This window comes from Notolepis coatsorum (assembly GCF_963971535.1).
Source record: "Notolepis coatsorum genome assembly, chromosome: 5".
Lineage (NCBI taxonomy): Eukaryota > Metazoa > Chordata > Actinopteri > Aulopiformes > Paralepididae > Notolepis > Notolepis coatsorum.
This window is the reverse complement of record NC_140169.1, coordinates 42109022-42129713: the sequence shown is the minus strand read 5'-3', so window position 1 is coordinate 42129713 and position 20692 is coordinate 42109022. Positions and strand designations below refer to the sequence as shown.

Sequence of the window (20692 nt, the reverse complement as noted above, 5' to 3'; positions counted from 1 at the left end):
CCCCTAGGCATGGTTTATTGGTCACAAATCACGACTGCACGTGGTGTAAAGCTTTTATACAACTGCCAGATTCATCCAACCTTATTTCTATACAATAAACACACATTAATCGAAGATTTATTGAAAAAACCATCCGCCAGAAAAAGTAGTTCCCACAACTCCATGTGGAAGCAGCTTGAAGTGCATCCAACCAAACTAACACATCCAACTGTGTATTATTGGAATGATTGAGAGAAGTTGCCTCATGTGGAAGCAGCTTGAAGTGCATCCAACCAACTAACACATCCAACTGTGTATTATTGGAATGATTGATTGAAAATTTTATTACCAGATGCAGAATGGGTACAATACAGTACGGCTCAATACACACAATTGTTAAGGGAATGCATAGGAAAAAAACGTTTTCTTCGCCCTATTTTTTTATTTATTTCTTTTAGCCTAAACTTAACCAGTTGGAAACCAGGGGTACAGTAATAAAATTAGCAATCAACCAATCAATCAATTCAATAGACCATGCTCACTTAAAACAGCGCTGCTTCTCTCTCAGTCTGACTCCCCCGCTGTTGCAGACAGGAGTGTGTGTGCGTGTGTGTGTGTGTGTGTGTGTGTCACAGTGTGTGTGTGCGTGTGTGTGTGTGTGTGTGTGTGTGTGTGTGTGTGTTTGTGGGTACGCCAGCGTCGGACAGTGAGAGAGAACGCTGCAGTCAGTAGCAAGAAGGAAGTAGAAATTTAAATCAATCAATTAATCTATCAATCAAACCGCGATTTTTCTTTTGTTCTAGATTGCCTCAAGACCCATCAATTACATCATCCAACATTGTTTAAAGGGCTAACACATTCCCCTTGACAGAATCGCTTCATATTTAGTCGTTTAGTCGCCATTAACATATCCATTTGTAAATATTATTGGCCACCTTCTTGTGATCCGGCGGAGTGATGTGATGTGGGTCGGTTGTGGGTGGGTCCTGGGCCAGCAGCGTGGATTGTTGCCAATAAAGACGTGTAAAATGACTGTTTCAGCCAATCAGAATCGAGAAATTTGCATGCCGTTGTATAAATATACATACAAACAGAGAATGTACACAAAGAAAGAATTGTAAGCATGGGGAAATATATACATAGAGAAGATTTGTGACCGAACAATATGTACACATCTGGAAAATGACACTGAACATAAGAGCATTGTGCAATACCTGCACAGAATCAACAGAAATCCACAGGAAATGATGGCTTCCACAAAGCCTGAATGCATCACTATATGAAGTGTGAACTACATCTACTCATGCCCACCCCGGTAACATCATACGCAACCCTGATGGAGTCCTCACACATCTTTACTGTATTGGATCGCAGGGACTGGTTACGCCATGTTGGCTCCAGCACTTCACCAATAGAAGGTCTTGGTTACGCCATGTTGGCTCCAGCGTTCACCAATAGAAGGTCTTGCTGAGGAAACCAGCGGCAGCGTTGAGCCAGCTGCCGCTGGGGTCGCCCTTGGCCGTGGCGCGGGAGATGGCGCGGCCGTCGTCCTTCTCTGGGCTGTCCTCGTCGTCTTCCGAGAGGTAGTCTGGCACCGCCGTGTTCTGCTGGACCTCCACCACCGCAGACCAGGTCAGAGGTAGGAGAACCTGAGGAGATCATTAGGCTTGCGGTTATTAAGGGTGTGGTTGGCATAGGGTTGGCATATGGCCTAAAAATAAAATCCCAGATTTTTCTTTTTTTTTAAATCCGATATACGATTTTAATTGATTTTTTTTTCTCTTGAGCAAAAACAAAAAAATTATCAAACTAAGATTAATGCCCCTATTGGGATTGAAGTGCAAACCTAACTTTCACCAATCTTCACTTAATTTTTTTTTTATAATAATATATACCGGTATATAATATAAAAGGTTACTCTTGATCAACTAACTTTCACCAAACATCACTTTTTGTCAAATAAAAGGTGACTCGTAAAAATCTATTTAAATTTTTCAAAATCGTCCTAAATCATTAATTCGAATTAATCTAAATATCGATTAATCGCCCAGCCCTCGTTGGCATGGAGACCCCTTTATTCAGAGGATCTTCATTAGGAACATCATGCCAACATTATGGGACATGCAATTTACAGTCTTCTCCAGAGTCACAAGAAATATATATACTTGTTTTCTCTGTTATGTTCAGTAGAAAGCTATCTGGCTGCAATCTAGCCTAGCTTAGCACAAATTAATGGAAGCGGATACGGACCACTAGCCTAGCTGTTGGCCAAAAACACTTCTCCCGAAGTTTTAAACTAGGCTAGTGGTCCGTATCGGCTTCCATTAATTTGTGCTGTGCTAGGCTAGCTTGCAGCCAGATAGCTTTCTACTAATTAATTAATGGCCCAGCCCCATGTTGTACAGGTCTGCCTTTGAGAGGGGGAGACAGTGGGCCAATATTTCCACATGTGTAAATGGTTGAAAGTTCATAAATTACTGAGCCACAATTTACTCAAATGCACAACATGCTTTTCCAATGGCTCATTAAGTGTATAATTAAAAAGAGTGTGCAAATCTTAAGTGTATTTTGCTTGATGAATGGGGCCCAGTGTGTTTCCATTCTAGCCCCGGAACTCACCTCCTCTCCTGCCTCATTCTTCACCACCTGCTGGGCTGATAACACCTTGGTGGAGGCGATGGCCGATGCCAGACTCTAGAGGGAAGGAGAGATTAGTTCAAGTTCAAGTTTCAAGTTTCTTTATTAGTTGTCATACAGAAGTACAGAATACTTTTATACAAAATGCTTCTTTCTGTTTCGCTCCAGAGACTGTGCTAGGCAAAAATAGATAAGTATAAAATAAGTATAGCAAGTATAAAATAGAAGTCAAGTACGTAGACAAAAATGTTCAGTATTTACATAATATACAATGCTCAATGTAGAGTAGAAGTAGCTGAGTTACCATACAATATACTATACAGTGCAAAGCAGAGGTGGGATGAGGTACAATTTACAGTAAGGTGTAATGAGGTATGGGTTGTAGTGCAAATTCTTTACCAATAAATATAAAGTGTGCTTAGGTGTTCTAAAGTGGTTAAAGTGGGTGCTGCAGTGAGTTGTATGTTTAAAGTGAGTGTGCGTGCGTGTGGATGTGAGTGCATTTGATGGTTGTTACATAGTGTTATTGTTCGTTGAGCATCCTGATGGCCTGGGGATAGAAGCTTCTTCTGAGTCTCTCTGTGCTTGCCATGAGACTCCGGTATCGCTTGCCTGACCGCAGCAGTTCAAAGAGGCAGTTGTTTGGGTGGCTCGAGTCTTTGATCATTCTCTTAGCCTTACCCCTGCACCGCTTGTTGTAAATGTCCTGGAGAGTGGGAAGCCCCCCTCCAATTGTGCGTTCGGCTGAACGGGCCACTCTCTGTAGTCTGCTACGGTCTTGTGCGGTGCTATTCCCAAACCAGGATGTGATATTGCCAGTCAGGATGCTCTCTATTGTGCATGAGTAGAAGTTCTTAAGGATCTTCTGACTGACTTGGAACTTCCTTAGGCGCCTGAGGAAGTAGAGGCGTTGCCGTGCCTTCTTCACAACACTGTCAATGTGTGTGGTCCATGTCAAGTCCTCGGATATGTGGACTCCGAGGTACTTAAAACTGTTCACTCTCTCAACCGGTGCCCCGTCGATGCTGAGGGGGCTGTAGTCCCTGACCCCCGACCTCCTAAAGTCCACAATCATCTCCTTTGTTTTGCTGATGTTCAGGGAGAGGCTGTTCTCTTGACACCATCCCGCTAGAACCTTGACCTCCTCCAGGTAGGCCCTCTCGTCGTTTGCAGAGATCAGGCCCACTTGGGTTAATGCTAATTGGACTGGATTTATATTATTGCGTTTTCTAATCTTCTGACCACTCAAAGCGGTGAAGGCAACCATGGAGGGCGCCATTGGGCTCATCGGGGGCAGTTGGTTAAGTGTCGCGCTCAAGGACACAAGATTCCAGAGTCAAGTCTACCGGTAATGACAAAAGTGTCAAAGCCCATTCATCTGCATCACAGACTTGGAACTTGCTAAATAAATCCTGTTCGAAGGCACCCAAAACTCAATTCTCACATTCACTCCATTTTGAGGCTAAACCTAAATGTTGTACCTTTATTTATATAGGTAAGTTATTGAGAATGGGTTAACTTGTACAATAACAACTACTCTAGGGGAGGGGTGCAAAATAAACTGTTGCATTATAATTTACCCAATTGTGTGACTAATGGTGTTCCCCCTTTCTTATACAAACAATAAATACATAAATAATTTATCACAAAAGTGCCTTCCATGCTGGCAAGCAGAGGACCTGCAGTTTGAGACGAGATAGAAGCCTCACTCCAGGAGGAAGCTCTAGTCCCTGAGACGAGATAGAAACCTCACTCCAAGAGGAAGCTCTAGTCCCTGAGACGAGATAGAAACCTCACTCCAAGAGGAAGCTCTAGTCCCTGAGACGAGATAGAAACCTCACTCCAAGAGGAAGCTCTAGTCCCTGAGACGAGATAGAAACCTCACTCCAAGAGGAAGCTCTAGTCCCTGAGACGAGATAGAAACCTCACTCCAAGAGGAAGCTCTAGTCCCTGAGACGAGATAGAAACCTCACTCCAAGAGGAAGCTCTAGTCCCTGAGACGAGATAGAAACCTCACTCCAAGAGGAAGCTCTAGTCCCTGAGACGAGATAGAAACCTCACTCCAAGAGGAAGCTCTAGTCCCTGAGACGAGATAGAAACCTCACTCCAGGAGGAAGCTCTAGTCCCTGAGAGCAGATAGAAGCCTCACTTCAACAGTAGTCCTTGCCAGCGTGAATGTCACCTAGTGGTGACATACTAGAATGTCCCTCTAGTATAGGGCTGTCTGTGTGTCTGGGGGCTAGTTACCTCTGTGGGCAGGTCAGAGCGGACGCGGACAGTGCATCTCTTGGAAGCCATCTGGAAGGTGAAGCTGATCACTCCTTTGACCCTCAGAAGAGCCTCCTCACACATACCACGCTGGTCCTGTGCCACACACACACACACACACACACGGTATCATCAGCATTGGTTAATTTAGGTACCTATCAGGGTTGGACTTGGGATCAATTCACTTTCAATTCAGGGAGTGGATTTTCTTTAAGATTTCTTTCTTCACAATGCTATTGTGAAAATGGCCATTTCCTGTGTTTTGCATTGTTTTTACAGAATGAGGGGTTGTCCCAACACTGGGAAAATGTGAAATATGTGCATTGTGCCTTTTATGCAGTTCAGAACCCTCCCTCTTGAAACTAGCCATTCAGAAGTTGAAGTATTGCACTGTGCAATACTCCAATTCAGCCATTGGCAATTCAGCCGTTGGGTGGGGGGCGCTGTTGAGCGGGCCTGTGACCGGACCTGAAAGAGCCCCTGGCTCTGCGGCTCTGCAGCTGCATGCTATTCGCAAATCCAGCATGAGCCAGCTCCCGCTGCAGCCGTCTTTATCAGAACACTACACACATATCATAATGTTTACAGCAAACTGTAGTTGATCACCAGGTATGTTTTATTAACGTAGAATAATTCATATATATATATGCGCGCACTGACAGTCGGCTAATTGACATTTCCTGTGAAAAAAATTAAATCCTCTCCGTCCCCGTTTGCGTCCCAAAAAAGATTTCTGTTCGTCCCAAATCAATATTTGATCGTCCCCGGGACGACGGGACATTGTTATTCTCGAGCCCTGTTTCATCCCTCTCCACCCTCGCTGGATGGGGGAGGGGAGTGACACCTCATCACTAGCTTCGGCTAGCAGATATGGTTGTTGGCTACGACAAGGCCGCAACGACCACCAAGCGGGGTAACAGGAGATCATTAGAATAATGAATTTAGTGTTCCATCAAAGACTTTTCAAGGACAACACGAAATGGGTAACATCTGAGGTTTTTGTTTATGTAATAAACAACGATTCCAAGAAAGGTACTACGCCGTCCAGTGTCGAATTCTTATGTTTACGGATTGCATAAAGGGGAATGACCACGATGAGAAGACGTCGGAGAAATAAAACACAACGCAGAAACTACCCGAGCTAACCGATAAAGAGGTGATACTGGCTGATTGATCCAAATCTAACAACGTGAAGAGATCTCGGGAACATGTGTGTGTACAAAATGGTGGTTTCCTTGTAAATCTTCTCTTTTCTACCTAAAGTTGAACCTAAAATATGTTTCTGACAACATTTGCTATGGTAAGTTTGATATGCTATTGCTGGATCTTGAGTTATATTTTATCTGAAATGTCTAGTCTGGCAGTTTGATCCATGGTAGAGGCTCATGCACCACTGCTAGATGTACGATAATCTACTGAATACCCAGAGTAGGAGATGAGCCATGAAGTTGATTTATGTCTGTAAATGCTGTGTAGTGTGGATGCCTGCCTAATGTACATGAGTAGGGTGAGCAACATACATGCCATTACTGCTTTTTATTTATTGACTCATAGCTACTTTATTATCTTGAAATAATATAACACCCACCACCAGTTACTATGACATTGTTTATCATTACATACAATTTATCAAATTCTGAAAAACAGAACAAAATGTACTTTTTGGCTTTAGATTTAAAAGACTACCAGCCAGTGAGATCTTTTACCGGCCAAAAATGATAAATAGCTTGTTAGTATATCCCCATGTGTTATTATATGACTGTATTATGTATTATTCTTCCACTCTGAGATAAGATTATAAAAAAAAATGATATATATACATATGTAAATCAATATCTGTCTTTTGAAGAATTAGCCTAATCCATGTCAAAAAGAGTAGCCTATAGAGAGAAGAGAGAGTGCGCTATGGGGCTTAGTCACTCACTGTTGCAGCTGGAGTTGAGGTCAAAAACTAAACTCATCAAATGTGGGTGAAATGCACATAGTCCTGGCTTTAGGCAGAATCACGGACAGTGGTGTTATTTATATTTCAAACGTGATTCATGCGCACTAGTTAGATGACATGTTGCGCATGTTATGACTTTGAACGTCTGCCACTTCCACGGCAAAGACGGCACATAAGTAACGATAAGATACGTCGGTCATGAATATTCTGATACTGCGTCAAGCTGTGTGTGTGTGGCGGGAGAGAGAGACGGTGTGTGTCCTCAAGATACTGCGTCAAGCTTGTGTGTGTGGCGGGAGAGAGAGAGACGGTGTGTGTCCTCAAGATACTGCATCAAGCTTGCGTGTGTGTGGCGGGAGAGTGAGAGACAGTGTGTGTGTGTCCTCGCCACCTTACTCACAATGCTGTTCAGCCCGTGGATGTGGAGCGTGACACACTTGGCCTTCTTGTTAGAGGAGTTGAGGAAGAATTGGGGCTTCTTCCTCCTCTCCGGGGTGCGGGGAGCAGAGTTGGGGGGTTGGCTCAAAACACTGTACACCTCCTTGGCCAGTGCCACGACGTCAATAGACAACTCTGACCTAGGTGGGGGGAGGGGGGGCATTAGAAGATGATTATATACATTTTCACCTTTGTCACACAACAACAAATTCCTATTAATTCACTGTATTTACTATTTGGCAAATAAAGAGTTTCTGATTTTTTATCACAGGACAAAACTAAAAGTTAAGCCAAAACACACAAGATTCATTATTAATAATATTATTATTACCTCTCCATCAGGTTCTCCAGGCTCACCATCATGCCCAGTTCATTCGTCATGATGGAAAGGTTGGGCGACAACTCAGCTAAGTAGCGTAGGGTCTGAGGTCAGAAGAGAGAATGAAAGAGAGAGGGGGGGTGAATATGCAAAATCATCGTCCACTCTGTACTAATGTTCTTGTCACCCAATTTACCATCATCATGCCATTAACTAATTCCGTGCCAACCACGAGTATAGTCGGGTTAACTCGCCATGCGTTCCGTGCCAATCACGAGTATAGTCGGGTTTTAATCGTTATTTCTTTTATTAGCGATATCCATTCATTTTTCATCTATCCAGCCTGACGTTATCATTGGGAATGGGTCTGAGCTCGCAAAGGGCAAATACCGCCGCCTATCGTCTCCCGTATGGTATTGCACATCATTGGATTGGATTGGCTGGGACTGTGCATCTAAAAAATAAGTCCGTCCAGGTTTTACTTCTCAGGCATGCAGCTGGATACCATTGCATTGAGTCCCCCCACTGGGAGCATCGTGGATCATTGTGTTTTGGACTATAACGTTGAATCAATGGATGCGATCGATATTTGGAATGGCGATCAGGAATTGGATTAATCTTTTTGCATGACATCAGATGTGAGGTAAGGCCTTTATTAGAGCCATATGAAATCCGTTTTATTATTTTCCAAATTCCATTTTATCTTTTCCCAAATTCCATTTTTTCCGTTTTAATATTTCAGAATTCTGTATTTTGCCTTTTATGCTCATTTTACCATCAGAAATAGTGTCTAATAAGTGGGAATGAATAAATGTCCACAATTTAATAAGATATAACAGTCCATTTAATGTTTTTAAGTGCTGCAACTCAGAAATACAGTTCAATTTTACACAATATTTTTCAATTAATATTGTGACAAAATAAAAATACATATTTCAAGTGTAAACAATAGATACAGCTAGCTACTACAGTACTGACATTATCACAATGACAATGTCAGTAACCTAGCTATATCTATTATATTGTGATGAAATATAGTAATGCATAATTTAGGCACCTTTAGTTTAGTTTATTTCGTTTATAAAGGACAGTGTATAATGGCAATCGTTTGCATTAAACAAATGGATGGGTGCACTAGATTTAGCAAGAAGCTATCATTTCCATCTATAGTCCTATGTACTGTAACGTTTCATAGCTATTTAAGTTTATTTAGATTATAAAGGGCAGTGTATAATGACAATCGTTTGCATTAAACAAATGGATGGGTGCACCAGATTTAGCTAGAACTTCTAGAAGCTATCATTTCCATAGATAGTCCTATAACGTTACATAGCTATTTAAGTGTATTTAGTTTATAAAGGGCAGTGTATAATGACAATCGTTTGCATTAAACAAATGGATGGGTGCACTGCTAGAAGCTAAACGTCCTAACGTTATAGCTATTTAATCACAATAGTGTCGCAAGTGTTTTTGCGGGTCCAGTCCACGGAACATTGACAGAATTAGCAAAACACCTTATCACCGGAGGCATAAAAGTCATTAGGATACTGTTCTGCTCTGAATTGAAGGCTTATTGTGGAATTGTTTAGCTTCTTGACGATGTTAACACTGAAGCAGCCAGACGCTTGAGCACCGCGGCTGTGTTGTGTGTAACACGCTGTAGAGTCCCCGCCTCCCCGGTCGCGTGTGCACCAAACGTTCCACCCAAAAACGAAATTTCAGTCCAGATTAGGCCAAATTCTGCAATATTCCACGTTTTGCAGTCGATTCCATTTTTATTGGTTAATTCCGCGATTCCGTCCGCGATTCCGTGAACGCGGATTTCATATGGCTCTAGCCTTTATGTTACGAATCTTGGGGTAATCAGATGTTCCTATCACCGCCATCGGAGCGTGTGTGTGTGTGCCGTTAGTGCCGACCAAAGTACTTAGAAGCTATTTTTCAGACCCCGCTTCTCTTCATACATGACGACACATATACTATCGATAATCTAGCGTTTATTTGAAAACTATTCATAAATCAGCCGAAAAATTACGTGTTTTGTGTATTCCACTAAAGAGCTATTATCGCGGATTTCTCTGGAATTATTAGAAATGTCAAACTATACTCTTATTCAAAACGGTATAAAACGGAAATGTACAGATGAAAAAACAATCCGTTTCGTACATGTTGACTGCAAGCAAGTCATTGATAAGCGACTGGTGTATTAGACCCATAGCCATAATTTAAGATATAGTTTAAGCGTTCGCAAATATCCCCGTGCTCCCATTGACTAAAGCGCTGGCACGGAAAGGGCCATCAGCAGAGGGCGCTGTTGGCCCGGAATGAGTTAATCTGACAACTGTCAATGTCATTAAAGCTAATCCAGAGGTTTTTTTATTTTATTTTACAGCATCTTTAATTGTTGGTATTGGTATACCTCACCATTCTACACTGTACTGTATAGTAGCTGACTGTATAGACTGTACAGAAGTATAGACTGTACATATACTGTATATATGTATATTGAAATCTTTTGTTTTGTTTACACTTGTTTACGTACTTGACTTTCTATTTTATACTTATATTATACTATTTTACACTATCTTGTTATTTTTATCTAGCACACTCTCAGGAGCAAAACAGAAAGAAGCATTTCATGCAAAAGTATTCTGTATTTATGTATGACAACTAATAAAGAAACACCCAACACCCTGATGAAGGCCCTGTGTAGGCCGAAACATGTCGGTTTATTTTAAATTCTCTAAATAATGTGAGCCATAAAATAAAGGCATTTTAAAACTTGTAGAGCTGCCTTGGATCTCAACTTTTTTATAACTAATAAAGAAACTTGAACTTGTTGGTATCTGTACAAGGGCTGCCCCTAGGGATGGGAATTGATAAGATTTTATCGATACGATTCCATTATCGATTCTGCTTATCGATCCGATTCTTTATCGATCCCTGATCGATTTATAATTTACATAAATAAATTGGAAATGCAACAGAACTAAGCTGGTTAGAATAACAACATACAACTTGACATTTCTGATTGTCATTTATTGTTGAGCCCCATGTCAGAAATATACAAAAACTGTAAAAAAAAATCACTATAGCATACACTTAAATAAAAATAATGTATTTGAGATTCTCTTCAAAAAAAATTAGAATTTTTTTTATTCTTAAACTAATTGAATCTATTGAATAACGACCTGTTGAATGTAACTACAGTTCAATATCTTAATTAAACTAATTGAATCTATTGAACCGTAGTTGCATTCAACAGGTCGTTATTCCTCTGACTTCTCCGTCCTTGGTCTTACACACACACACACACACACACATCCCTCCCTGGTCCCCGCTCGCCCCTGTCCTGTAAGGTATTGGCTCGTGTTGCTACACGGACATGTTTGTATGTTGTACGGTACTTCCTGACTTACCTACTAGTAAACAACAGTCAACGTGATCACACGCTCTCCGTCTCTTATTATATGTAAACTAAAGAGTACAAGGTTTACACAACAGCCCCCATCCACTTTTTTTTTTTTTTTTTTGTACCTGTACTACCTGCTGTCAGCTGTTATCTCTCTCTGTGTGTCTGCATTGAGCTTGGTTAGCTAGCGTTAGCTTCGCGGCTGTTAGGTTGCCCTGAATTAAATGAATGACTCGGTTCTAAAGCATTCGAGTAGTTTTCAATCACTGCACTTAGAAACAGTCAAACAGCGGGAGCGTTTCGGCTGCATGCTAACGCTAACGTATTGTTTTGAAATGCGCAACTGTCGGAAAAACCTGGCAGCGATAAGAGGAATCGATAGTCAGCGGGAACCGGTTTTCGATTCCCATCCCTAGCTGCCCCTCTTAGCAATTAATCAGTTGGTTACCTAGGTCTTAGTCAACTAAGATTTTGTTACTTGGTTAGTCGTATTTTATGCTTCCCCCCCGCCCGCTGAATGAGATAATACCTGAAAAATGATAAGCACGTCATGAGCACTAAATGAATATAGCTCATTCTAACAATGGGTAACACAATTCTACCTGACTATTAGTCAAGCAATAATTTCTTTAATCAAGGACCGTATCGGAAGAGTTTGACTAGTCGGTGGAATCCCCCCCCCAGACAGGTTTGTTTATTTGTTTACAATAATTTCACATGTAAATAAAGATTTCACAGCTATGAAGTGCTGTATAATTTCAGATTTGGCTGCCAATCAAATACCATCAGTCCTTGCGACAAGAGCTCAGTCAATTAATGTCAGAATAAACAATTCCTCCAATATTATACATATTTCAGAGGGAGTGGAGCCATCTCCTTTTTGTTTACGTTTCCAGGCTCCAAACCTAAACCATCATCACCCACCTGCAGAGTGGTCATCAGTACTTGTGGGTTCTGGTGGTCCAGGAAGAGAACCAGTCCGGGCAGACAGCCCTGGTCCTGGACTATGGCCCCCCGGTTCTGTGGCTCAGATGCCAGGTCCCGCAGCTGGGTCACCACTGACAGCGCATCCATCATTTTACCAACTGCCTGAACAGTAAACTAAGGAAAAAAACATTACCATTACAATAGTAGGTAGGTAGGTATAGTACGCATGCGTGTGTGTATGCATGTCCATCCCACCCACCACCACCACCACCCCTCCTCCTAATGTACAGTCTCCTCCCCATCATATGTATATAATCTGTTAGGATCTCTGGGTAACAGTACTGTATATTTGCATATCGTATATGTCACAAATGTAACAGTACTATATGTCATTCAGTCATTCAGTAGGTTTTGTGATCTGCACGGCCTCAGCCAGCTAATCACCCAACCCACACGTGTATGTGAATCAACTCAGACTACCATTGACCTCATTCTGACCTCCGACAAGTCCAAGATCTCCAAGAAAGGGGTTATAGCATGCGGGTTAAGTGATCATTATATGATATTCTGTACCCGCAAAAAACTAAAACAAAAGGCTGGCTGCCACAAAACAGTCACATCTAGAGACCTCAAAACCTACTCTAGCGAGGCCTTTAACCTTGAACTGGAGAGCCTGGACTGGTCAGATGAACTCAATGGTACACTGGTTGAAGAAACATGGCTTGGTTTCAAAACCAAATTCTCAACAATACTAAACGACATGGCCCCCCTAAGAACCACCAGGGTAAAAAATCGCGCTGAGCCGTGGATGCACTCCGAAATACTGGCCGCTATGAAAACCAGAGACAAAAAATGCTCTGAGTTTCGTAAAAGTCAGTCAAAGCTTACTAAAAGCACGAGCAGTGAACTCCAAGCCCACGTGACGGAACTCAAACTAGAAAGAAACAGACTAAGAAACGACGTAAACTCCATGATCAAAACTGCAAAAAAGAATTTCATCAATGACAAAACTGAGGAAAACAAAAACAAACCACGTGAACTTTGGAAATTACTCAATAATCAACTAGGATGCAGTAAAAAACTTAAAACCAGATTCTCAAACATAAACATAAAAACGGACAACACGCTCATCACAGACAAGCTGGATGTAGCCAATTACTTAAACATTTTCTTCACAAACATAGCCACAACACTGGTAAACAAACTACCCTCCCACTCAGGGCTTTATGGGGTAGAACACATAGTAGCTTACTACAAAAACCTAGGGGTCCGCAAGGACGACTTCAAGCTGGAAATGGTAACAACCGATGAGGTACTCAAAAAATTGAGCGCCCTCCAACCTAACAAGGCCACTGGCCATGACAACATCCCCTCCAAATTCCTCAGAGACGCAGCAGCCGCCATCACCCCAGTCATCACACACATAATAAACCTCTCTATAAGACAGGGGCACGTCCCCAAGGACTTCAAAATTGCGAGAGTGACCCCTCTACACAAAAAGGGCAGCAAATTAGACCCAGGCAACTACCGCCCTGTTTCTATTCTCACCTCCATCTCGAAAGTCATGGAAAAAATAGTCTACGAACAGGTCGAAAAGTACCTAGCGGAAAAAAATCTAATCTACGAATTCCAATCTGGCTTCAGAACATCCCACTCCACTGACACATGCCTTCTCTATTTGAATGACCACATCAAACAAGAGGTGGACGCAGGCAAATACTGCGGCATGGTCATGCTGGACCTACAAAAGGCCTTTGACACGGTCAATCACTCCATTCTGATTGACAAGCTAAAAGCAATTGGTTTTGATAGTCTATCAGTGAGCTGGATGCAATCCTACCTTGAGGGGAGGGAACAGATGGTGGAGGTAAACGGTACCCTATCCCCCCCTCTCACAGTGAGCTGTGGTGTTCCACAAGGAAGCATACTAGGACCGCTACTGTTCCTAATTTATGCAAATGACATGTCGTCAGCTTGTGACTGCAACTTGTTCCTGTTTGCGGACGACTCAGCCCTGCTGGTCTCTGACAAGAACAAGTTACAGGTTGAAAAAACCCTCAGCTCGGAACTAGGCAGAATCTGCATATGGCTCGCTGATAACAAACTATCATTACACATGGGCAAAACAGAGTCCATTCTCTTCGGTTCAAATAACAAACTCAGCAAGACCGACGGCTTCTCAGTTACAGTGGGTGACAATATTGTCACAAGGAAAGATGAAATTACCTACCTGGGTTCCATCCTAGAGGCTAATCTCTCCTGTGACAAAATGGCATCCAATGTAATAAAAAAAGTCAACCAACGAACTCGATTCTTGTACCGGATCTCCTCTCTGGTAAACAAGAATACCCTGAAGACTCTGGCAGGAGCACTCATTCAGGGGTACTACGACTATGCTTGCACCTCATGGTACCAAAGCACCTCAAAGGCGCTAAAAACAAAATTACAAACATCTCAAAACAAACTGGTCAGACTACTGCTTGACCTTACTCCTAGAACCCACCTCACCCCTGCCCACTTTGACAACCTAGGATGGCTTAGAGTAGATGACAGAGTACAGCAACTTGCAATGGGCCTGGTCTACAAGATACACTACACGACCAAGGTACCCATGTACATGGCAAAATACTTCCCAAAGGTCAGTGAATACCACGATCACAACACCAGAGGGAGCTCCACAAATCATGTTAAACCCAGATTCGGCTCAAATAAGGGACTAAACACGTTTCGCAATTATGCCACATCAATGTGGAACGCCCTACCCAAAGCTGTAAAGGAATGTGGATCACTACCCACTTTCAAAACCTCTCTCAAGAGACACCTACGGGAGACTGCAATTCAACACTGGCCCCTGTAAATATCCTAACCCAACCCCCTCCAATGTACAGTCATTTACCTAGTATGGTTTTGTCAATAGTCCAATGTACAATTTTGTTTGTTTGTACAGAGTCTCCCCGCCCCCCTCAATGTACAGTTTTGCTTGTTTATACAGTGTGCCCCCCCCCCCAACCACCTCCAATGTAAATTACCCAGTATGGTTGTCAATATCCCAGTGTACCCAACCCCCCCCACCCAACCTCCTCCAATGTACAGTTTCTACGTCAAATGTATATACTCCCTTTTCTTGACTCCTTCTGTATCACAAACAGTACTGTATTTGCAAATCTGGTATGTCATAAATGTATAGATGTAGCAGTACTGACTATCTGTATGTCATGTATGTCATATATGTCCTGATGAATTGAAAATGGGGGACCCTGGTGTAAACAAGACGAAAGTCTTTCTCTGGTCTGCATCCCCTTAACAATTGTGTGTATTGAGCTGTACTGTATTGTACCCATTCTGCAATCTGTTAATAAAGTTTTCAATCAATCAATCCCTATGCCATAAATGTCATGTTGAATTGAAAATGGGGGACCCTGATGTAAACAAGTCGAAAGTCTTTCTCTGGTCTGCATCCCCTTAACAATTGTGTGTATTGAGCTGTACTGTATTGTATTGTACCCATTCTGCAATCTGTTAAATAAAGTTTTCATTCATTCATTCATCAGTAAGCCCGTTAGCTAACACGTTAGCACACACAAAAAATCGAATGTCTCCCACCTCAAAACAGAGTTCAAATATATCCAATGAACATACACTTATTGTTTTATATACGATAACCTATTACTTCAAAGCAAAGTAACGGTCGATACGGTTAGACTAACTTACGCTCTGTTATAAAACTGTTTTGTAAAAACCTAACGTGACCAATCACCAATGTGGTGCCTCGCGCCGCGGAGCAGGAATACAAACTGGGTGCACTATTCTCCTATTGGTCAACAGGAGAGTATGGTCCAGCTGCAGCGCCGGAGAATCCTCTCAATGGGCAAGCCTGTTTTAAGTGAGCGTTGGTTATTGGATTGATTGATTGATTGATTGAACATTTTATTAATGTCCGCCTTGTTTCGAACTGGTTAATTAGGCCCTCTTTCGAAGTCGGTTATGCTTAGAGTTTATTTTTAGAGCAGGGCGATAGACCACCAGCCCTGATTCCAAACTCTAAGCCAGGCATAAATGCAGGGATGCAGTCGTAATCATAGATATATATATATTTTTTTTTATCCACTTTTTCTCCCATTTTCTATATTTTCTCCCATCCCAATTTCGTATCATCCAATTCAACCCTCCCCTGTCACGAACGCTGTTTCTTGCCTCCCACAAGCCAGCTGCAATGTGGACGAAGTCATACATAGCACAAGTCCCCTCCGGTACTTGAGGTAACAGCAGTCGCATCTTTTCACCTGCGCAGCTCGATCTCTCAGTGGCGAGGAGTAACGCGTGGGAGGCTCACGCTGCCCCCGACACTTCCTGATTCTACTGCGCAGGCGCACCAACCGACCTGTAGGAGTCGCTGTCCACAACGCCCGATCCCCACCCATCAGTTTCCCACCCCCTAATACGGCCAATGTGTATTAGTATGAACGACCAGCTAAACTGAAAGCAATGTGGAGCGCTGGGCTCGAACAGGGCTCCGCATTCGTGGCGAGTGCCTTGCCCACTACGCCACGTAGCCGCCCACAATAGATATATATATCTATGGTCGTAATGATCAGAACTGCCTGGACGCGGCGTGTGCGCATGCGCACACATGTTCCCTTGCGGTCGCACAGAACAAGAGTCAAGTCAAGTCAAGTCAAGAGTTTTAATTGTCACGGCATACAAGTATACAATGAAATGCGGGTGGTCTTGCCCGCAACGATGTGCAATACAGTGGTACAACATATAATAGAATCCAATAAAAAAAAAACATTGTGCAATAAACAGGTAACAGACTGGTGTGACATCTCGGTATCTGTACATAGTTATTTACAGAGCATATAGGACATGCTAGGTAGCTTTGGTAGTGCAATACACTGTTCCTGTTATTCTAATTTAAAGTGGCCTTTCCTTTTGGCCATAAGTGTGCGGCATGAGTGTGTGCCCGCTCATGTTAAAGTGTTAAGTGGCTGTTAGTGTGTGAGCGTGCACAGCGTGCGTGTCGTGTGTGTTCATGTGTGCTTGTGTGTGGATAGTTCAGTGTTCTGTGGCACTCAATGTTCAGATGATTATTATGCATAAATAGTAGGAAACATGTTTGTATAGGAAATTACTAGTTTTAGTTTAGTTTTTGTAAATATTGCCTTGAAATAGAGAAGCTGAAAAAGGTAGCAGGATGTAGCCTTCAATATATAAAGAAATTATATTGTCAACAGATATGGTTGAAAAACAAACAATGTTTTAAATGGAATTGTAGATACAATATTGTAGTTACAATTTCTTTAATTGAATTAACTTAAACTAGAAAAGTAAATACAAACTAAATTAACAATGTAACTTACAGTTTATAGAAGGACAGTTTCCTTCTGAAGCACAACTTAATGCCTTCCAGTCGGGACCATTTGTCACATAGTGGGAGCTCCACAGATCAAGCAAACCACCACAGGGCTTGTATTTTGGTTTGGCTCTTCTCGTTCTTTGTTATGTATTGGTATTTGGTATCCTATTATTATGCAAAGTCTAGGTGATAGATTAGTGTAGTTGAAGACACCTGACGACCTGCGCTATTGTTATAAGACGGGGTACTTCTGCTCAGAAAACTGCTAGGACGGCGTGGTACCCCGTGGGACCACCACTGCATAAATGTCATGTATGTTGTGTATGTCATAAATGTCACTATGAATTGAAAATGGGGGACCCTGATGTAAACAAGACAAACGTCTTTCTCTGGTCTGCATTAACAATTGTGTGTATTGAGCCGTACTGTATTGTACCCATTCTGCAAAAAAATAAAAGGTTTTCATTCATTCATTCATTCAAGCATAATAACCGACTTCGAAAGAGGGCGACTTCGTGGCTGCCACCGGCTTGCCCAGTGAGAGGATTCTCCGAGGCTGCAGCTGGACCTTATTGCGCTGATCACAGAAAGTTAAACAGACAGGAAGTTGACTTCTAGAATCACATCGCAACGGCGCTCGCTGCTATTGGCTTAAAACGCTGTTGCTGTTGTTGCGTCCAATCAGGACACGCGTTGCTCGTTCAGCTTTATTTGACTGCACCTGGCTCTGACTCCTCTGAGAGAGGAACGGGAAGCAGGGCAGCTTGTAGTTTACGCGGACAGTGCTCCTTTTATCGTTAATAATCACTCACTGTTTTTATCGCGTATATTTTCACGAAGAAATATGTTTTCGCAAACAGAGTGACACACCACAGTAAGTTTCATTGCATGTTTGTTCCTTCTCTGCAAGTTTCCAGGCGAGCTCTTCGTTCTACTGTTTTGATAATAATAACCCAAGTCAAGTCAAGAGTTTTAATTGTCACGGCATACAAGTATACAATGAAATGCGGGTGGTCTTGCCCGCAACGATGTGCAATACAGTAGTACAACATATAATAGAATCCAATAAAACAACATTGTGCAATAAACAGGTAACATAGTGGAACATCTCGGTATCTGTACTTTCTCGAAGTCAACTTCCTGTCTGTTATTGCTACGCAACTGCAGCGTGGGGGGAAACTGCCCCGCCTGGTACATTGTGTACACTATTTAGTGGAGAAACGGATAGTTAACGCGGCAAATTAAAGACAATCAAGCAGACTTTTCTTCAGTCCTTCACAATGCCAAAGAGCTGCTGTGTTACGCGTTATACTAATGACAAAAACAGAAATCCAAATCGGAAGTTTTATACCATCACAGAGGAAAAAGTGGCTGGTGGCTAACGTTCGGCTAACTCGCTCTGATGTTGTGGTCGTGGTAATCAGGGGGAGTTTCTTTGACTCATATCTCGCCTTAGAATCACCAGAAAGGCTTTCGAAATAGTGAAATGCCATGTTGGCCTCAATATTTTCAAAACAAATCGTATGAAAATGTTATGAAATGAACAAGAATGTCATAAAACATGTAATAAAAACGGAGCTCAATGCATGGATTTGATGGTAGAAATCCGTATGGTCCCCCTATACCAAGATGGCGGCGGTCTCGTGACATCAGAGTGTCTTCGAGATTTATTTACAGAGCATGTAGGACATGCTAGGTCCTTTGGTAGTGCAATACACTGTTACTGTTGCTATACTATTTTTAAAGTGACCTTTCCTTTGTGGCCATAAGTGTGGGCGTGTGCAGCATGAGTGTGTGCCTGCTCATGTTAAAGTGGCTGCTAGTGTGTGAGCGTGCACAGCGTGCGTGTCGTGTGTGTGCTCATGTGTGCTTGTGTGTGGAGAGTTCAGTGTTCTGTGGCACTCAGTGTTCAAGGCTCTGATGGCCTGGGGGAAGAAGCTGAGCCGAAGCCTCTCTGTCCTAGTAGCTGGGGTTCGCAGGCTGCCTGACCTCAGCAGCTGGAACAGGCTGTTATTGGGGTGGTGAGGGTCTTTCATTATTCTGCAGGCTCTGGATTTGCACCTCTTGTTGTATAGAACCTGCAGGGGAGGTAGTGCAATACCCGTGGTATGCTCGGCTGAGCGCACCACTCTCTGTAGGGCCTTCTTGTCCTGTGCCGTGCTGTTTCCATACCAGGCAGTGATGTTTCCAGTCAAGATGCTCTCTACAGCTCCGGAGTAGAAGGACTCTGAACTTCCTTAACTGTCTCAGGTGGTAGAGGCGCTGCTTCGCCTTTTTTACGACTGTGTCTGTGTTGACCATGTCAGATCCTCTGAGATGTGGACCCCCAGGTACTTAAAGCTGCTCACCCTGTCCACGGTAGCCCCGTTTATCATCAGTGGTGTGTGTGTCTCCTGCTGTCCTCTCCTATAATCCACGATCAGCTCCTTGGTTTTACCAATGTTCAGGAGCAGGCTGTTGTCCTGGCACCAGCGTTCCAGTACCTCAACCTCCTCCCGGTAGGCCTTCTCGTCGTTGTCCGAGATCAGCCCCACCACCTCTGTGTCGTCTGCAAACTTCACTATGGAGTTGGAGCTGAACTTGGCCACACAATCGTGTGTGTAGAGTGAGTACAGCAGGGGGCTCAGAACACAGCCCTGGGGGGACCCGATGCTCAGGGTGATGGTGTTGGAGGTCTGACCCCCCACCCTGACCGCCTGGGGTCTTTCACTCAAAGTCCAGTACCCAGGCGCTCGGGGCGGAGCTCAGACCCAGCTCGATCAGCTTGTCCACCAGTCTGGTGGGGACTATGGTGTTGAACGCTGAGCTGTAGTCAATGAACAACAGTCTCACATAGCCCCCCTTCTGGCGGTCAAGGTGAGAGAGCGTCGTCAGTGGACCTGTTTGTCCTGTATGCAAATTGCATAGGGTCCATATCATTGAGACATGTTGGGGAGGGTTTCTTCGGTACAGGGATGATGGTAGACATCTTGAAGCAGGCAGGGACGCGTGTAGCTTTATGCCAAGCAAGCAGTGCAAAAACTTACCGTAGTGGCATGCAGTAATGCGCCTTTCATTTTCCGCCGCCCAGCGCCCAGGTCGCGCGGAAATAGGCTGTCTATTGCCATTCTCTTTGACAAACTCTAACCTTAACCAGCTCCTTAACAACGCCTAAACTTAACCGTTCTAACCTTAACCAACTCCGAAACAATGCCTAACCTTAACCATAGAAATTATATTGCCATTCTCTTTGACAAACTCTAACCTTAACCAGCTCCTTAACAGCGCCTAAACTTAACCGTTCTAACCTTAACCAACTCCGAAACAATGCCTAACCTTAACCGGCGAAAGAATACACGTTAAAAAAAAATCACGTTAAAAAATATTTTCGATGGGATTCGAACTCGCCAGCAAACAAGCCATAGGATCCAC

General features: G+C 43.0%; 2 protein-coding genes across 3 annotated transcripts in view; one reads left to right on the top strand and one right to left on the bottom strand.

Annotated features, from left to right (window-relative positions):
* Window positions 1-449: 449 nt before the first annotated feature.
* Window positions 450-15708, bottom strand: armc1l (armadillo repeat containing 1, like). Of its 2 annotated transcripts, none has more exons than XM_084313793.1 (7): window positions 15637-15708; window positions 11923-12099; window positions 7599-7690; window positions 7230-7407; window positions 4864-4980; window positions 2599-2673; window positions 450-1628 (listed from the first exon to the last, which is right to left on the bottom strand). In XM_084313793.1, the coding sequence occupies exons 2-7, from the start codon at window positions 12073-12075 to the stop codon at window positions 1428-1430; spliced, it is 816 nt and encodes a 271-aa protein (XP_084169919.1). In that variant the 5' UTR covers window positions 12076-12099; window positions 15637-15708; the 3' UTR covers window positions 450-1427. The 2 variants fall into 2 exon arrangements, with proteins under 2 accessions (XP_084169919.1, XP_084169918.1); XM_084313792.1 differs by having other exon boundaries at window positions 15529-15691.
* Window positions 15709-18040: 2332 nt separating this feature from the next.
* mtfr2 (mitochondrial fission regulator 2) overlaps window positions 18041-20692 on the top strand; it is a 49850-nt gene continuing 47198 nt past the window's right edge. The window contains exon 1 of the mRNA XM_084315277.1: window positions 18041-18155. The gene's annotated coding sequence lies outside the window, so the exon portion shown is untranslated. The remainder of the gene's footprint in view (window positions 18156-20692) is intronic.

What these genes read in the sequence shown, in the direction of transcription:
- armc1l (XM_084313793.1), bottom strand. Translation starts at nt 12,075, where the DNA reads ATGATGGATGCGCTGTCAGTGGTGACCCAGCTGCGGGACCTGGCATCT. An exon ending in TACTGATGACCACTCTGCAG is followed by an intron (nt 7,691 to 11,922) that starts GTGGGTGATGAT and finishes TTCTGACCTCAG; the next exon opens with ACCCTACGCTACTTAGCTGA. An exon ending in AGAATGAGGCAGGAGAGGAG is followed by an intron (nt 1,629 to 2,598) that starts GTGAGTTCCGGG and finishes TGATCTCCTCAG; the next exon opens with GTTCTCCTACCTCTGACCTG.